This window comes from Haliotis rufescens, unplaced genomic scaffold (genome assembly GCF_023055435.1).
Source record: "Haliotis rufescens isolate VD_foot unplaced genomic scaffold, xgHalRufe1.0.p SCAF_51, whole genome shotgun sequence".
Classification (NCBI taxonomy): domain Eukaryota; kingdom Metazoa; phylum Mollusca; class Gastropoda; order Lepetellida; family Haliotidae; genus Haliotis; species Haliotis rufescens.
The window spans coordinates 1,631,685-1,650,164 of record NW_025964235.1 but is presented as its reverse complement, the minus strand read 5'-3'; the positions used below and the strand labels follow the sequence as shown (position 1 = coordinate 1,650,164).

The 18,480-nt window shown below is 42.3% G+C and overlaps 3 protein-coding genes across 3 annotated transcripts; all 3 read right to left on the bottom strand.

The window, feature by feature from the left end:
• Positions 1 to 3,148: 3,148 nt before the first annotated feature.
• LOC124140738 lies at positions 3,149 to 7,779 on the bottom strand. The gene is made up of 2 exons (XM_046508452.2): positions 7,613 to 7,779; positions 3,149 to 5,077 (listed from the first exon to the last, which is right to left on the bottom strand). Exon 2 carries the CDS (start codon positions 5,060 to 5,062, stop codon positions 4,313 to 4,315), a length of 750 nt encoding a protein of 249 aa, XP_046364408.1. The 5' UTR covers positions 5,063 to 5,077; positions 7,613 to 7,779; the 3' UTR covers positions 3,149 to 4,312.
• Positions 7,780 to 10,294: 2,515 nt separating this feature from the next.
• On the bottom strand, positions 10,295 to 12,487 carry LOC125374081. The gene is made up of 2 exons (XM_048384836.1): positions 12,480 to 12,487; positions 10,295 to 11,924 (listed from the first exon to the last, which is right to left on the bottom strand). The coding sequence occupies exons 1-2, from the start codon at positions 12,485 to 12,487 to the stop codon at positions 10,295 to 10,297; spliced, it is 1,638 nt and encodes a 545-aa protein (XP_048240793.1).
• Positions 12,488 to 13,522: 1,035 nt separating this feature from the next.
• Positions 13,523 to 16,628, bottom strand: LOC124140632 (vicilin-like seed storage protein At2g18540). The gene is made up of 2 exons (XM_046508295.2): positions 16,528 to 16,628; positions 13,523 to 15,465 (listed from the first exon to the last, which is right to left on the bottom strand). The coding sequence occupies exon 2, from the start codon at positions 15,448 to 15,450 to the stop codon at positions 14,374 to 14,376; it is 1,077 nt and encodes a 358-aa protein (XP_046364251.1). The 5' UTR covers positions 15,451 to 15,465; positions 16,528 to 16,628; the 3' UTR covers positions 13,523 to 14,373.
• Positions 16,629 to 18,480: the final 1,852 nt, after the last annotated feature.

The window sequence follows — 18,480 nt, the reverse complement described above, 5'->3', positions numbered from 1 at the left end:
TGAAACTGGTAATGGGCTACAAGATTTCACTATCAACTTATTCGAAAAAGTGGGGATTAGAATAATTTATATTCCTAAAATTAAAATATTAGAAAACTCGGTATCATAATAGTGGTTTATTTGAAGTTTTACATATTTGGGTATTGTTCTGTATTATAATAACGAGTCCACAAAAGCTGTGATACAATACGAGGAGGATGCGAAGGCATTCTTCTCTATATAACCATGCCAGGTCTCTCGGTCTCAATCCCAGGGGCGGTCGGGTAGCCTCGTGGTTAAAGCCTTCGCTCGTCACGCCAAACACCCGGGTTCGATTCTCAACATGGGTACAATGTGTGAAGCCCATTTCCGGTGTTCCCCGTCGTGAAATTGCAGGAAAATAGGTAAAAGCTATACTTACTCTCACTCATTGTGTGCGAGGCTGTGTTGCCACATGGTCACCATTAATAACCTACTACCCAGCTGTGTGTATGGCAGCGACAGCGTGGACCACACGACAGCGTCATTGTCGACAGAAGTAGGTAACACGACGCTCCACTGCTACTCTTCAGTTCCCGATACCAAGGTGCCAGTCTACATGGTATAAAATCCTGGTTTTTATGGAATACTGTAAGGGACATTCTCGTGATATCGCATTCTCGCACTTTTGTCATATTTAGCTCGTTTCCAAAGGTCGAGATCGCGAGAATGTCCCTTACAGTATTCCATAGTTTTTGTTTATCCATTTGTACTTGCACGTCATCATCTTCGCGTGTTTATTCACTAGGATTTTATTACTTCTTCATCCAGATTTTGTTACCAAGGACCTTTTATCCAGAGTGCTGATCGCACCCAGAACTACATCAGACACCCTCTGACTAATTCTTGTCTGAATTTACCCAGGGACAGGCAGACTGTATTCTGTACTTTAGGCCCGAGGCCTATAATACAAACAAGATGGACAATATAATTAAATGTACACCCTGAATAAGCGGCTGGCGTACAATACACTCTAGGTTACAGCGACAGGTGATTTGCTTCTTATCTTCAGTACAAACATGTAATATTATGGATATTGTCGGTTGACGTCAGTCTTACAAGGGTTTCAGTTGTTTTTGGATTGTTGAGAGGAATGGCGAGTTTCTCGTCTCGGTTGGGGATAACTGTCTACATCCATAGTCCTGTCCTTCATGGATGCCAATTTGAAAGAAGCAATCTTAAAATCTGTGTGTGGAGATTGCCTTGATGAGACGAAACCAATGTCTTGAGACAGCCATATTCTTGTAAATGAAAAAAACATCTAAGCAAGATATGTCTTATATGAGATGCCCGTGTAAGTTTACTATTATCATCAAGAGTTATAATCATTTACTACATGTAGATCGGTCCCTTGACTGTTCTGAATGTTTGGTGATACTGCACGGAGGCCCTCATCTTCCCGAGGCAAGAGAGTTAACTGACTTATCAGTTTCCACCCTTGCCGAACTCTGCTGGTATTATGGAGTTACATTTTGGCTGGACTAACGAGTCTATGCATAGTCCAATCAAAATCGCGCAACGAAATCGAAATCCGGTTCGTAAACTGTCGTGCAGATTTCGGTCGATTGCAGGATTTGCAAAACATGTGCACCGCCAACTCGTTGTAAACAGATATTTTCCAAAACATATGTGTACGTGTTGACAACAATTTTTCATTTATGCACAGGACCCGAATTTGAAATACCATAATTTTTGTTTAGTTGAAAATTTCATTAAGGGTTCTGCGCCAAAAACTTTCTAAAACACAAATTTCCCCTTGAAACTGTGAAGCAGTGTCCGATACAGTTTGTTTGTTTGTTGTTTAACGCCGCACTCAGCAATAGTCCAGCTAAATGACGGCGGTCTGTAAATAATCGAGTCTGGACCAGACAATCCAGGGATTGACATCATGAGCATCGATCCACGTAATTGGGATCGATGACATACATCAATCAAGTCAGCGAGCCTGACCACCCGATCCCGTTAGTCGCCTCTTACGACAAGTATAGTCGCCTTTTATGGCAAGCATGGGTTGCTGAAGATCTATTCTACCCCGGATCCTCACGGGTCTGTCAGATACAGATGATACATCATCTGTATATTATAATACAAACACATTAGAAATATGAGGACATATAAAATTACCTGTCCCACCTTCCTCCCCCAACATCGTACCAAGCTGGTTGATGACAAGGATGAAGATTTGGGGGCTCAGAGTACACCGTTGGCGGATCCCAATATTCCATTTGAAGAACGGTGATCAGTTCTCACACAAACACGTAGTGATGAATACATGTTCACAACAAACTTGAAGAAAGTTCCTTTAACACAGAGGTTTAAGAGGTTCGAACAATATTTCATGGTTTATAGAATCACCAACTATTGAGAAGTTAATTAAAATTAAATAAAACCTTCATGTTTCTTTATCATGGCTTGCAATGTAAATATAAAGCCAATGGTTGAATAAATTTGTCTAAATCAAGCCTGTGATCCTGTTATAATTTTGCTAGTAATGCACCAGTGTTGCAATCTGGTGTTTATCACTGAAGTCAGGTTCTTGCACAGGGAGTTGGTCAATCACATCCCTCTAACCTTGTTTGGATAAAGAATTCTGGCAGATTTGTTCAGATTTGGGTGATTGATTGAATGATATATAACTCTTATATTTACAAACATGCACCTAAGTTTTTAAGGGACAAAGGTTAAGGTCAAGGTCACATGAACACGCTTGATAATTTCCTAATCAGTCAGCTTTTGTGGTGCAATCGAACATGCTCTTTCTACCAAGATTTCTAAGAGCGTCATTTAACTCAAAGGTTCTTTTATCAAGGTTACAACATTGAAGGCGTCAGCAAAGCTTTCAAAACGTTTTTGACATTTCCAAATCTGACGGATAACTGACAAAAATGATGTCCCATGCAATTCCATATTTTAACTTGATCCCATGTTGTTGTTTTCCGGTAAACAATTGACTTGCCTTTGCATGTGTTTGTGACTGTGCCATCGGTGGGGCAGGATACGCTCACCTTTCCACGAACACCTGGTATCGTCACTATTTGATATTGATTCATAAACACATGCTCATGATCTAGTCGGGATCGTACAATAGACTCTGCTTTTGGCAGAGATTGCTCATGAATATGGAAAGGGTGTTGCTTTTATTTACCTCCCGTCGATACATTGACATACACGAGACACAAAACGTAATGAAGATTGACATTGATAGTAATTATGACTATATGACTCCTTGTTGCGGCAGACATTAACACAAAGTGAAACAGAAGAAAACTAAATATACACACATGGAGGAACTGCTTATGTTCGTGAATTCATGTTTATTTGTTTGTTTGTTGTTTAATGCCACACTAAGCAATATTCCAGCTATATGACGGCGGTCTATAAATAATCGAGTCTGGAACAGACAAGCCAGTAATTTACATCATTGACATCGATCCACGCAACTGGGATACGATGACATGCATCAACCAATTTAGCGAGCCTGACCACCCGATCCTGTTAGTCGCCGCAGAAACCTGATAACCTATAACAGTAAAACGGGAAAACACTGATCTTACATGAACTTCATATGTTATCATTGGCATTTGTGATCAATACATTTATCCCGCTTCAACAAAGTCAGTGAAACATACAAGAACACATGTAGCCACAATGTCGGGCACTGCTCCACTACAGTCACACTCCAACACCTCGACCTGGGGGACATCTCCACTGTGGCACTGCTCCACTACAGTCACACTCCAACACCTCGACCTGGGGGACATCTACACTGTGGTACAGCTCCGTGTTGCCACGTCCCAGTTGGTAGGCCTGTCTAACAATGGCAGTAGCTTGTGTTGCAAAACCTAATCTGACTTCACTGAACCCCGGGTTAGGGCCTAGTGTGTATCACCACCAGCCCCATGAACGACTAACTAATACCACACTTCACCGGGTCTGCTTCGGCTGTGGCCGACGTGTTGCTGTATGTATGGGACCTCTGTCTAGCGCGTATGGAAATGTTATCAATATATACCAGGAATATGCAAAGGAAGCACCACGAATTTTTGCCTCACCTCCGGCAGTAAGGACCCATGAGTGTCTCAACTTACTCAATCCACTGGAAATTCATTTACTTTAGGATCTTGATTAAACTATTGCCACGCTCCATGCATGGGTATTTCCATATTACATATTATAAAATCTTACAATATCTTCTTTTCGTTTCCGGCAGGCCTCGACTGAACCATATCTGCCCGCTGTTGCTTTCAGAATGCGATTCAGCATTCTTTCTCTTTTATATTCATTTCTGTATAACTTATTTCAAATCATTTATGTCGTGGCGGTTGACGATCTTCTCCAGCTTTCTACTTGCTTCTGCCAAACAGGAAACCTTTTCTCTCAGCTCGTCAGTGTGTGTCTGAGCAGTGGCCACGAGGTCATCCTTTCCTACATTCTGACCCTTCAAGGTCTGTTGGTCTACATTTTCCTCAAACATTTTATATATGTTGTTCAGAGTTTCTGTCACATTTGCAGCTGACCTGGCTATTTCATCCCGAAATGCTATCAATTCCTCTTTGGTAGCTAAATCTTTTCTCAAAACTTTAAGTTCTTCTTTCGTGGCATATTTTCGTTTTGATTCAAATATCAGATCCATCTTGGAAGCCCGTGTATCCACCTCTGCCACAACCCTCTCGATGTACTGATGCAGGACCCGGAACTGGCTTCTAAATTGTGCTTCAGAAGGTTGTTTTATAATCGGTTTGATGGAATCCTTTGTAGCTGTGAGTTTCATGTGAAGGTCCTTGTACCCCATAACTTCGAGTCCATGCAAGAAGACCGGAAATGCCTCTGTACCTCTTGACATGAGGATATCTAGGAACCGGTTTGTTCTCTCAACTCTGGTTGTGCCTGCGTCGATGTGTTTCATGTCGTCCAGGTCGATGACGTTCTTGGAGTAGAGAGTTCCCGTGATGTCCTTGGCGTCCAGCTCCACCTCTATGTCCATTATATGTGTCTGGATGCACTTCTCATCTGCAGCAGGCATCTTCCCCCGTTCTGCAGCCATGGTGTATCAGTGTATCTAAAAGGTGACGAGAATGATGAAATACACAGACGCTACACTTGCCAAGAAGCCAAAGAAGCATTTTTCTTAGGACACCAGTGACATCGTAATTTGATGACCCCCCCCCCCCCCCCCCCCCCCAAAAAAAAAGAAAAGAAATGTTAATGTCTGATAACAACTTGAATACTTTGCAAAATAATTGGAATGTTTATTTTCTAGGCTTATAATTTGAGAAAAGAAATGTTAAAGATTGGCTGTAGCACCGTAGGCCTATACTTTGTGAATAAATGATGATGATGGTAATGATGATGGGCCATAAGAACATTATCTTAAGAAGTTAGATTTCTAAGGTTTAGTCTGTTCAATATTCCTTATTTATTATGGCGAACCACACTCCTACGCTAAAACCACATTCAGATCAACAGTTTTATCAACATCGTCCACAGATAACGGTAGATGATGAGATCTTGACTAAACTACTCATAGTTATCATTCGCAGCCTTCTGAGCTGCATTAACTTAAGAAGATGATCTTGCTTCATCAGTTGTAGCATTTTCTTATTATAAACAAATCAGAACCATTGAAACACAACCATCATAAGAAGGATGGGGCACGCCAAATTTCTTCTTCACCAGCCCAGCAGCGTCAAACAAGACGAGCACACCACGGCACACTTCACTATGGATTCATTGTTTAGTGACCTTTAACATAACATGACTTCTGTGCTTACTAATCCTTAACCTGGTGTGACCCTCCACATGGAGAGGTTCAGCTATAGCTGTGAGAAAGAGTTCCTGATTAGATCTGTATACATTGGATAGTTGAGTATTACCGGGAGTAGTCAGTGACTGAACACTGCACAAACACTTGGTTATGACAGCTTATCAAACATGATCAAATCTATTTTCAGAACACATACAATTAAGTGACATATACACGAACCACTGTGTCAGACACATGAGGAGGTTTCGTGACGCATTACCGGCTTGTCTTCAACTAAACATACTTCCGGTTCCGTGGGCAATGGTTGTGCCACGGCCCGTTTCATCGAGCTAATGTTGGCAATAATTACAGATCCGGGTTGTCCTCTTCTTTTGTACAATTTCAAAATGGCATCGTCACCGTGAGCAACTTATTTGGCAGCCCAACAATTAATACGTGTCATACTATAAATAACAGTAATTAACGGGAAGTGATAAGGTAGCCCAGGTTGGCTGTCAGTCAATATACAATGAAATGTTGGTGAGGATTAACAACGGGGATTAGCGCCTAAAACGTAATGACAATTAAGTTATGGAGACATGGCTACAGGGTAATTTGCCTTTGGAGTCAAATGTACTTCAGACAATGGTAGTCGTAAATCAGTCGCTATGGAAATATAGAATATAGGAAACTCAGTGAAGATTAATAAAAACCTTATAAGCGTTGAGTTTGTTTTGCATTCTTTTCATTAAATACATTTTTAGGTAGAATAAGAACACGTTATATAGATTAAACTTCTCCATGACCTGAGTTTAATGACCTGAGTATAATCTCACATGTACTATATACTTGCTTTGAGGAATTCACAACAAGCACTATGACCATGTATGCAATCAACCTGAATCCATTGCTCACTTGTTACTGGAATCTTAAGACATTGTCCCAGCCCGGGCTCGGTTAAAACAAGAATTGCCGTTAGATCCGCTAACTGTAGATCTCTCCTGTAGCCAAGAGATGCAATACCGGGGCCAACCTATCTCAATTTCTGACAGATGGACAGCTACTCGAACTTATATAAACAGAGCAGCCAAAAGTCAAAATGAAATCATATCAACACAAGTGTATCAATACTTCAAAATGTGTGATATCACACGTTTCAGTGTATATTGTGTATATAGAGTCTTTCTAGAAATGTTATACTATTAATTCTTATGTAAAGTGATAACATTACCGTCTGCTGTATGCATGGTTATAGTGAAAATGTTCCACATTAAAACTGAATACATATATCCTGTAAATAATTCAAATATGTGATTTCTGGTGAATGTGTCAAAATGGGTGGTTTCTCGTATGAGTTGATGATTAAAAGAGCGTGATAAACCTCTCCTGTAAATTCCTCCAAATGTCTGTATTCTGGTCTGTTCTACTTCAATGAAAGGTAAACAGGTAACTATTGCTTGACTAACCAGCCTTGACTACTCCTGGAATAAGCTGTCCGACAATTGGGAGGTTGTCGTGTGAACTAATCAATAATTACCATATGTGATTACGCGTCCAAAACGTACCGTTTTCAATGCGTTCTTGTATCGCCATGGTTGAGAGGAGATAAGCCTACTGTGTTTTGAAGTTCGAGGTTGTCTAGCCGTAGATCAGATGCTTTTTATTTATACATTACATAAAGCGCTCAGTTCGAAATTAAAATACAGTTAGACTACCTTAAATGTCAGGACACAGTAGGTTTAGCCCCTAAATATCTGCCCCAGACGTACAAGTTACTTTGATACTTGGTGTTGTTAATAAGATGTGATTCAAACTGAAAAGTTCAGCACTATAGTAGCACTTGCAACGTACCTTCAGCCAAGATAGCAGTCACACTCATGTGTGGTAGTCCAACATATACACTGAGGTAAAGACAATCAATCACACTATTACCGGGCTAACAAGACACCTGACACTGCTCCCTGTGTTAGACGGCCACTGATGGGCTGGGAAGATTAAGAATGAATGTAGCGACTTCACGACCTAGTGAGCACATGGTTTACAACGCGCCAAACCAGGCCACACCCTCAAGTGTATGCTGTAGTCACACACACACATATATATATAGACGGTAACAAGTTAAGTAATACGAATAACTGACCTATTGAAGCTTGCTTGTTGTGTATTACATCAAAATAGTTCAGGTTCTTTTTAGAAACTGAATGTTTACCTATATGATATATTTGTAGTTACCGAATATCTTGAAATATTTTTAATATGAAAATCAGTGAAAACAAATCCTTAATTGCAATTACGACCTACATTAATGAAGAATCATAACAATTATCCCCTGGATTATGTTGCTAAGTTACACGTCTCATCCAGATAATGTAATATATTTTCCTTACAGTTGTCAAACTTTAAGTTTTGTCTAACACAGTAACATGTTTCAATATCGTGTCCTGCTGTCTCGTGATTGTTGGAAATAGTTTCAGAGAATGGCCCATGAAGATGGTCGACAGTGTGACAGCGATCTGGGAATGTCCACGTGACTGACCACCGCTGACAGTTGTTGTTCCCGGGTGGTCGGCCACGTGTTCACGCAGTGGTTTATGGGATTAGAATGCATTACAACTTCAAGAATACTAGCGATGTTCCGTGATATGTTTGGTGTGACCTGCATCTACCTCGACCGTATCTACCCTTGCAACATCAACAACAGTCACGTGATATACAAGCTACAGCACTGACAGAAATAGTTTGTAAAGTTTACTCACATAGTCAGTGAATTGCACTGTTCCCTCAGACACTTAAATGTTAGCAGACTTTTCTTTTACTTGGTGGCCAATCGTCACAAACTAAAAGTTTAAGTAGTAACCAGATATACTTTAATTGTCAGCTTCCGGTGTGAAATATGTTCTATTTGGCATCCAGCAACAAAACATTGATGAGAACACAAATCATTTTACACCTCGGTGGGATTCGAACCTACAACCTCACGATGTATAGTCCGTCACGCTACCCCCTGTGCTGCTGAGACTGTTGTCGTAACAACTGCTGATTTCCTGGTCACCGTTTGCTTGGTTTATTTGTTTTGTTTCTGTTACTATTTTCCAGGTTCGTTTCGTATATGCTATTTCATATATATTTGCACATTCAATGTCAATATATATACTTCTCATCCATTTTCGACTTATAACCTCATGATATGCACTTTATTAATAAATTCTAAACATGTTAAGGTGATGTTTAGGAAATGAGGCGATAGTTCATTTCATCTGTTTAGACCCTAAACGCGTTTAGATAGAACACACCAAATGTATATCGTTTAGGGTTGAAACACATTCCTAAACATGTCTTGTATATGTTAACATTCTTAAAACATGTTTTACAATGTGGTTAAAGTAGTGGATTAAACTAATTTAATAAGTGATATTTACTAATCTTCAGCATCTTCGTGAAATCTACCAGGCAGGATAGTAAATTGACCTACTACCCTTCTGGCCGCTGTTACTAATTAAGTTAGTAGAATTCACTAGACTATTTTCTAAGTGAGTGTGTTGTTGGCAGTTGGGGGTCGGCGTTCCCGTCTCTGACCGAGCCAGAGCTCCCGACACACCGGTTTTGGCCATACCGGCTGTCCCGTAAATGATTCACTCTCTCAAACTCATTGCTCATATTTTGTTTTGATAGTCGCGTTTAAAATGAGGCAAAAGCTGTGAAAGCACATCCGCTGAGCGAAGTGAATCACATATGGGCGGGGACAGTACTTGGTGGGTGTCCGCCTGGGAAATCCTGCTGTGGTATTTCTCAAATCTTTCCTACTTTCGTTCGTGAGGCCTGTGTCAGTGTTGTGTCGAAATGTCAATTCTCGAACTTTATACAAGAAACCGATTCAAGATAGTTGTTGACCAATGTCCGAAATAGGTTTAAAACCACAAGAGATACTGCTTAAGTACCCAGCTGTGATAGTAGCGAGGTACCCCCAAACAAGAGCTGTCCGGTTGACGGTGTATACAAACAAACCACTTCATGATTCGAACAGGACCAATGTCGGTTTGTTTATTTGTTTAGTTGTTATTTAACGCCACTCTCCGCAATATTCCAGCTATATGACAGTGGTCTTTAAATAATCGAGTCTGGACCAGACAATCCAGTGATTGACATCACGAGCTTCAATCCATGCAATTGGGAAACGATGACATGTATCAACCAAGTCAGCGAGCCTGACCCACCCGATCCCGTGAGTCGCCTTTTACGACAAGCATGAATTTGTCCATTCTTCCCCGGATCTTCACGGGTCACCAAGGTCGGTAATCGAATTAGAACAGCTTGATTCAATTTGTTCTGTTTTATGCATTTCGTTGTTTGTTCTGAACAAACATGTCATTACTATTTAATAGTGATTCATAAACACATGCTCATAAAAAAACTCGGAAGCGTGTCTCGACTCTGCTGTATGTACAGATTTCTGGATATGGAAAGGTTTTGTCGCCTTATTTATTATCATAATGAGTTATAATGTGTTATTCCCGGGTGCATAAGGCAGTGACGTCATACTAACACCCCACGACTATGCTGGTAGGTGTATCGACTGTGCTGGTAGGTGTATCGACTGTGCTGGTAGGTGTATCGACTGTGCTGGTAGGTGTACCGACTGTGCTGGTAGGTGTACCGACTGTGCTGGTAGGTGTACCGACTGTGCTGGTAGGTGTACCGACTGTGCTGGTAGGTGTATAGACCGTGCTGGTAGGTGTATAGACCGTGCTGGTAGGTGTACCGACTGTGCTGGTAGGTGTACCGACTGTGGTGGTAGGTGTACCGACTGTGCTGGCAGGTGTATCGACTGTGCTGGTAGGTGTACCTACTGTGCTGGTAGGTGTACCGACTGTGGTGGTAGGTGTATCGACTGTGCTGGTAGGTGTATAGACTGTGCTGGTAGGTGTATAGACTGTGCTGGTAGGTGTATAGACTGTGCTGGTAGGTGTACCGACTGTGGTGGTAGGTGTATCGACTGTGCTGGTAGGTGTATAGACTGTGGTGGTAGGTGTACCGACTGTGCTGGTAGGTGTACCGACTGTGCTGGTAGGTGTACCGACTGTGGTGGTAGGTGTACCGACTGTGCTGGCAGGTGTATCGACTGTGCTGGTAGGTGTACCTACTGTGCTGGTAGGTGTACCGACTGTGGTGGTAGGTGTATCGACTGTGCTGGTAGGTGTATAGACTGTGCTGGTAGGTGTATAGACTGTGCTGGTAGGTGTATAGACTGTGCTGGTAGGTGTACCGACTGTGGTGGTAGGTGTATCGACTGTGCTGGTAGGTGTATAGACTGTGGTGGTAGGTGTACCGACTGTGCTGGTAGGTGTACCGACTGTGCTGGTAGGTGTACCGACTGTGGTGGTAGGTGTACCGACTGTGCTGGCAGGTGTATCGACTGTGCTGGTAGGTGTACCTACTGTGCTGGTAGGTGTACCGACTGTGGTGGTAGGTGTATCGACTGTGCTGGTAGGTGTATAGACTGTGCTGGTAGGTGTATAGACTGTGCTGGTAGGTGTATAGACTGTGCTGGTAGGTGTACCGACTGTGGTGGTAGGTGTATCGACTGTGCTGGTAGGTGTATAGACTGTGGTGGTAGGTGTACCGACTGTGCTGGTAGGTGTACCGACTGTGCTGGTAGGTGTACCGACTGTGGTGGTAGGTGTACCGACTGTGCTGGCAGGTGTATCGACTGTGCTGGTAGGTGTACCTACTGTGCTGGTAGGTGTACCGACTGTGGTGGTAGGTGTATCGACTGTGCTGGTAGGTGTATAGACTGTGCTGGTAGGTGTATAGACTGTGCTGGTAGGTGTATAGACTGTGCTGGTAGGTGTACCGACTGTGGTGGTAGGTGTATCGACTGTGCTGGTAGGTGTATAGACTGTGGTGGTAGGTGTACCGACTGTGCTGGTAGGTGTACCGACTGTGCTGGTAGGTGTACCGACTGTAGGTGTACCGACTGTGCTGGTAGGTGTATCGACTGTGCTGGTAGGTGTATAGACTGTGCTGGTAGGTGTACCGACTGTGCTGGTAGGTGTACCTACTGTGCTGGTAGGTGTATAGACTGTGCTGGTAGGTGTATCGATTGTGCTGGTAGGTGTATAGACTGTGCTGGTAGGTGTATCGACTGTGCTGGTAGGTGTACCGACTGCGATGATCTCAGAGTGGCGTGAAACGTTTGTTTGTTTCTCAATGCTCGGCTACCCTTTGAATACTATTGCGCCACCGTAATAATCTGCATTGTTAATTTGCTATACACGCAAAGAGGGAAGTAGAGTTTGGATATGTGGCTCACCTGAGCCAGGTGAAAAAAACATCACCAAATCGCTGGAGCTAATCCAGGTTTGCGTGAAGCTCTATCAGCTGTCAGCTGTCTGCGCTAGTATGCGTCCATTCATTCGTCATTCGGTTTGTCAGAACGCAGTGAACGTTGTCAGAACGCGGTGAACGTTGTCAGAACGCGGTGAACGTTGTCAGAACGCAGTGAACGTTGTCAGAACGCAATGAACGTTGTACAGAAAGCGGTGAACGTTGTCAGAACGCAATGAACGTTGTCAGAACGCGGTGAACGTTGTCAGAACGCAGTGAACGTTGTCAGAACGCAGTGAACGTTGTCAGAACGCGGTGAACGTTGTCAGAACGCAGTGAACGTTGCGATGTAGTACGTGTGTTTCCGTTTATTGATACCTTGTATTGATTTTACAATTGCATTTTGACCAGGCCCTCAAACACCTCTTATAACATTATTACATCCCCAGCGATAAGACTCTAGGTCGCCGGCATCGCTTAAACTAGAATAATTCGGATAGGCCAATCAGACATTTTCCAAAAACAAAGAAGCTGAATCTTCTGTGCATTATTTATGGTGCGATATTCACTGACGTTAAAGCTAACGGTCCATGCTGATATTAATAATTGTTTAGCTGTTGGACGGCTGCTGAAGAAGTGGACCAACTAAAGAAGAAGCGGATCCATAGAGATCCGGGGTAAAGTAGGTCTTCAGAAACCCATGCTTGCTGTAAAAGGCGACTAACAGGATCGGATGGTCAGGCTCGTTGATTTGGTTGATGAATGTCATCGTAGCCCAAATGCGTGGATCGATGCGCATGATGTCCATCACTGGATTGTCTGGTCCAGACTCGATTATTTACAGATCGTCGTCATATAGCTGGAATATTGCTGAGTGCGACGCTAAACAAGAAACAAAACAAACAAACAAAGCATGTGAACATGTGAACAAGTAATATTTGTATACTGCCATGTTTGTGTCAGGTTAGCTACATGGTCGTGGCGCTATTCCTAGCGCCAGATATATGCGTGTTACATAACGTACTTGAATAACTTAAGTCTGTTGATACAACGAGATAACGTGGTCTATTGGCACCAGGCCATACATGTTCAAAGGACTGATCACGATATGTTGGTTTTTGTTGTAACCCAGTGCTCAGTAATATGCAATCCATGTGACTGCGTTATCGGGACAAGGCCCGATTGTTTACAAACCGCCGTCACGAAACGAGCTCTAGGAAATTAATACAATATGCCGGGATATGCGTTCACATATATCAGCGTTTCAGGCACACAACAAACGTTCGGAAATCGTATCATACCCACTTGTTGTGGACAGTGTTAAGCGTGAGTGCAAGTGCATATACCCACAACATCAATATGTATTAGTTGATAAGTAGTGATGAAGAACTTAGTTTTAACCAAAACTAAAACAAAGTGTCTTCGAGATTACAGGTGTCCAGAGTGTAGCCAAGCCTTTATTCACACATGAAATCTAATTCTTCACAGCAGGTACATACAACAGATGTAAATCTACAGATTCAAGAAATCCATATCCACACGGAACGTCAATTACAGACACAGGGAGAGAGAAAGAGAGAGAGAGGAGAGAGAGAGAGCGAGAGAGAGAGAGAGAGAGAGAGAGAGAGAGACGAACTAAGAGCTTAGCATGAGCATGTACTCAATAAAGAAGGGAGAAGGGAGGTTTTGTTAAGTTTCCCAGTGTGAAACACTACTAGTTTAGTTTATTTACCCGTCAATTACATTTTCGTAGCACTGTGTAAATAAACTTACAATTGCCACTGATAATCATTCTCCTGTATTGTTTATGCTATTTACTTGTTTTGGGGGCAAATTCAGGGAACGCAAAATGATCAACATACGAGCCTTTAGTAAAATCTAGTAAAACTAGTAAAGATACTATTGCAGTTAGAAAATTATGAGAAGGAGATTCTTGGATAGTAATCTCTACCAACTGATAAGTAAATTGTACTAGTCTACGATAGGCCACCTATACTAGTCTAATTAGCAAAAAGTTACTTACTGGTTAGTAAAATTTAACAAGTTAGTGTCTTAGTAGACAGTTAAATTCACCAAGTAAGTAAGTAAACTTTACTAACTATTTCTGTCAGTGCAACACACACACGAATAATGAGAAAAGTGCAATAATCATATCAGACTTAACGGGTGCGTGTGTCTCATCGGAAGCCACAGAAGTCACAACAGTTTAACTGACTCAAGTTGGAAGCTTACATTGTATGGACATCATGAACGAGAGTATCACACAGACAATGGCACTGGCTACAGTCTCAATTCCAGGCGTTTCTACGGTGGATGGGTTTCCTGACACCATAGACAGCGGTTCCAGCTGTCTGCGCACGACCGGTATTTGCCTGACTGATGGTCTTGAGTTGATTCTCAATATTTTCCTTCAACTCTTCAATTTGCTGTCGATCTTCTCGTCTTTCGCTCTCCCGTCTTCTTCTGTCTTCTTCTCTCTTCATCTCCATCTGCTGCAGGTCTTCGTTTCTCCTCTTCTGAATGTCCGCAATGTCTCTGCGATACCGTGCTTCTGCTGTCCTGCGCTCGAATATTTCCTCTTGGACCACCGCCTCCAAGTTTGCGATATCCCCTTGCTGTTGCTGAATGGTCTTTCTAAGGCATCTGTTTTCTTCCTCCAGATTTGAAACCTTTGTCTGAAGGTCAGCGATTTGACTTCGAGCCATTTCAAGCAGTTCATCTTTTTTTCGAACTTGTTCTTTTAGTGACTGAATCGTGACCAGATTGTCATCCTTCACGTGAGACATCTCCTTGATGTTGTTCAACGTTGTTGTCAGATTCGCCATTGATGCTGATATTTCTTCCCGAAAGGTTTGCAATTCTTCCTTGGTTGCCAATTCCAGCCTCAAACCCTCGAGTTCTTCTTTCGTTGCATAGCTTTCCTTTGACTCAAACATTTCATCAATCCTACGCGCCTGTCTATCTAAGGCTCCCATGATAGTCTCAATACGCTTGTTCAGATCAGTGAACTCTCTAGCAAGCTGTGTTTCAGCATGTCTTCTCTGTAATGATGAAGTCAGACTATTGGACTCCTTGGTGGTTCGTAGCTTCTGCACAAGGTCCTTGTATCCCATAGTGTCGAGTGCATACAAGAAGACACTGAAGGAATTGGTACCTCTGAACATGAGGATATCCAGGAGTCTCTTGGTTCTGTCAGCTCGGGTGGCTCCAGACTCGATGTGTTGCATGTCCTTCAGGTCGATGACGTTCTTGGAGTAGAGAGTTCCAGTGATGTCCTTGGCGTCCAGCTCCACCTCTATGTCCATTATATGTGTCTGGATGCACTTCTCATCTGCAGCAGGCATCTTCCCCCGTTCTGCAGCCATGGTGTCTCCGTTTACCTTATTAATGAAAATAAAACTTGACAAAAACTTGATAGCACGCATACATTAAACAAATGTGTAGGAAAAGATGGAACTAACCTACCCGTAACATATACTGATGTACAACTTTACTGATTTAACATGTGGGTCGCTACTGTATGTACACTCAGTGGTTGAGGGGGGGGGGGGGGGGTACAGTTTATGCGGGTAGAGGGTAAGGGAGATAATATGTATGCGAGTCCTGGGTGCGGGAGGTAAAGTTTATGCGGGTAGAGGGTAAGCTAGGTAAAGTTTATGCGGGTAGAGGATGCGGGAGGTAAAATGTATGCGGGTATTGGTGGCGGGAGGTACAGTTTATGCGGGTGCAGGGTGCGAGGGGTGTAATTTATGAGGGTACTTGGTGCGGGAGGTAAAGTTTATGCGGGTAGAGGGTAAGCTAGGTAAAGTTTATGCGGGTAGAGGATGCGGGAGGTAAAATGTATGCGGGTATTGGTGGCGGGAGGTACAGTTTATGCGGGTGCAGGGTGCGAGGGGTGTAATTTATGAGGGTACTTAGTGCGGGAGGTAAAGTTTATGCGGGTAGAGGGTAAGGGAGGTAAAGTTTATGTGGGTACTTAGTGCGGGAGGTAAAGTTTATGCGGGTACTGGGTGCGGGTACTGGGTGCGGGAGGTAAAGTTGATGCGGGTAGAGGGTGCGGGATGTAAAGTTGATGCGGGTAGAGGGTAAGGGAGGTAAAATTTATGCGGGAAGTTGGTGCGGGGGGTAAAGTTTATGCGGGTACTTGGTGCGGGAGGTAAACTTTATGCGGGTACTTGGTACGACGTTGATAAGGGTATGGGGTACTCAGTAAGACGAGTAAATACTAACTTTTTTTATCCTTCAAGGATATATGTTTTGTTTAACGACAAGGTGAAATATTGTATAACTCTTAGAATGCAGACTGTGACTGTCTAACAAAGTATTTAGTGTCTGACATCCAGTGTTTAAAGGATTACCTATTCACGGAACTAAATTAATACAAGAAAACTGTCAAGAGCACACCAATTTGGAGACAAGTTTGTAGACAGAAGAATATTTACCTGCAATGTGGCTGTCAGACACCGGACTGGGGATCTGTCCACGTGCGGTTGGGATCGAAATGATATAATCAACTGATAGGACAACTATATAAAGAGATAATCTATATATCGTGCCACCCTGCCGTGATATGGTACACGTACGCGTAGCTTTACGTGAAAGCTTCAGATATAGATTACCAGTGATCTTATTACAGTGAACACTCTGTAGGCTATCTTTATATACACATTCATGAAGTCATGTGTTTTGCTAATATTCCCCGTGTACCACAATGGGACGGTACGTTACGTTATATAGGTTAAGCCTGACATGTCATTCTGCTTGTCTGATTGTGTTTGTATTGACTTACTGCATTACTGTATAGAGGATATTTCATGTGTCGAGTGAAATATCTCCTTTCCCCCGTCACGAGATGAGAGAAACATGATATTTCACGAGACACATGGGATAACTTATTTATTATATACTTTTTGTGTAGGTTTCAACCGGAATTTCCTTTTTTTCCTTACAAATGTAAAACCTTGAAACGTAAATTCTCCCTACCTAACACGCAGGGACGTTTCACCATCTCTTGTAATGGAGACTTAAAAAGTTGTTTCGATATAAACAAAAGTTTCAAAAAATATTTAAGGGTCACGAAAATTCTTTATCATACATTTGGATATGTTTATATGCAAAATCAACTTCAAAAAAATATTCTTGAAAGCTACGAGCCCTATGTTAGAAGCGGAGGAATACACGCTGGTCAAGTCACAAAAAAAGGCACTTTGCGAAACGAACATTCTCGATTGACAAGTTAAATGAGAAATTTACAGTTTATAACGAAACATTTTCAAGAGAATAACAAATGGTATTAACCCCATAAATGACCATCTGTCATTATTTGCCTTGTCAATTTGAAACTAACGTAAAAAGGACGTTTGTGTTGGGACTTGACACTTATGGTAAAGGGAGACAATTTGAGAAGCGGTATGACAAGTTCCGTCAAAGTGTTATGTTCACTGCAGTGAAAATACAAGTGTTATGTTCACTGCAGTGAAAATTCAAGTGTTATGTTCACTGCAGTGAAAATTCAAGTGTTATGTTCACTGCAGTGAAAATTCAAGTGTTATGTTCACTGCAGTGAAATTTCAAGTGTTTTGCTCACTGCAATAAAAATGTCACTTTTTTCAGCTTCAGAAAATTCAGTCTCTCACACTGGATTATATAAGAAATACTACTCTAAGCGTACTCTGATACACTTATAATCTATAAGTTTGACAACATTATACACTAGACACGTAATAAGTTCTTGTCTGGCAGGGATCACCTCGACCTACCTACAACATTCCAAACCCGTAGGTCCCTGGTTGTGACGTGATCTCTGTTCATCAACAAACACACGAGTACCGGGTGCGTGGTCTGATTCACCTGTCTCTGTAGCGGACACCACCCCCACCTTGTATAGCCTTGTATATAGCGCCTTGTATATCATTGTATGGCTTTTCATAGTGCTGCAAGCCCTGTGCAACCTTGTGCAGGCTTTCCTGAGTTGTCTAACGATCTGCAAGCTGGAGTCGACTGCTCGTCTGCACATCTTCTCAAGCTGCATCAACCAGTAACCTCCTCCTTGACTATTTTGTTCCGCTGTTGTGAAGGTTTCCAATGAAGCAGCTTCATCGTGCCCACCGTCTCATAGTTGGTTGGTTGTTTGTTGTTTAACGCCGCACTCAGCACTATTCCAGCTATGTGACGGCCAATGCGGTCTGTAAATAATCGAGTCGATTAATAATAATCGTTGATTGGACGAAACAAGAAATTCAGGGGTATTGACACCCTTACACGAAGAATCATGTCAGACAATAGATCCCACCACCCTCGGTCTTCCCTCAATCGCTTATGTTTACTAGTCATAATGGGAGGCGTGGTTTGATTAATGTGGAGGCTCTTCGTGATAGAATTGTGTTGTGCACTTT

Coding starts and splice junctions, on each gene's coding strand:
- LOC124140738 (XM_046508452.2), bottom strand. CDS start 5,062: ATGGCTGCAGAACGGGGGAAGATGCCTGCTGCAGATGAGAAGTGCATC.
- LOC124140632 (XM_046508295.2), bottom strand. CDS start 15,450: ATGGCTGCAGAACGGGGGAAGATGCCTGCTGCAGATGAGAAGTGCATC.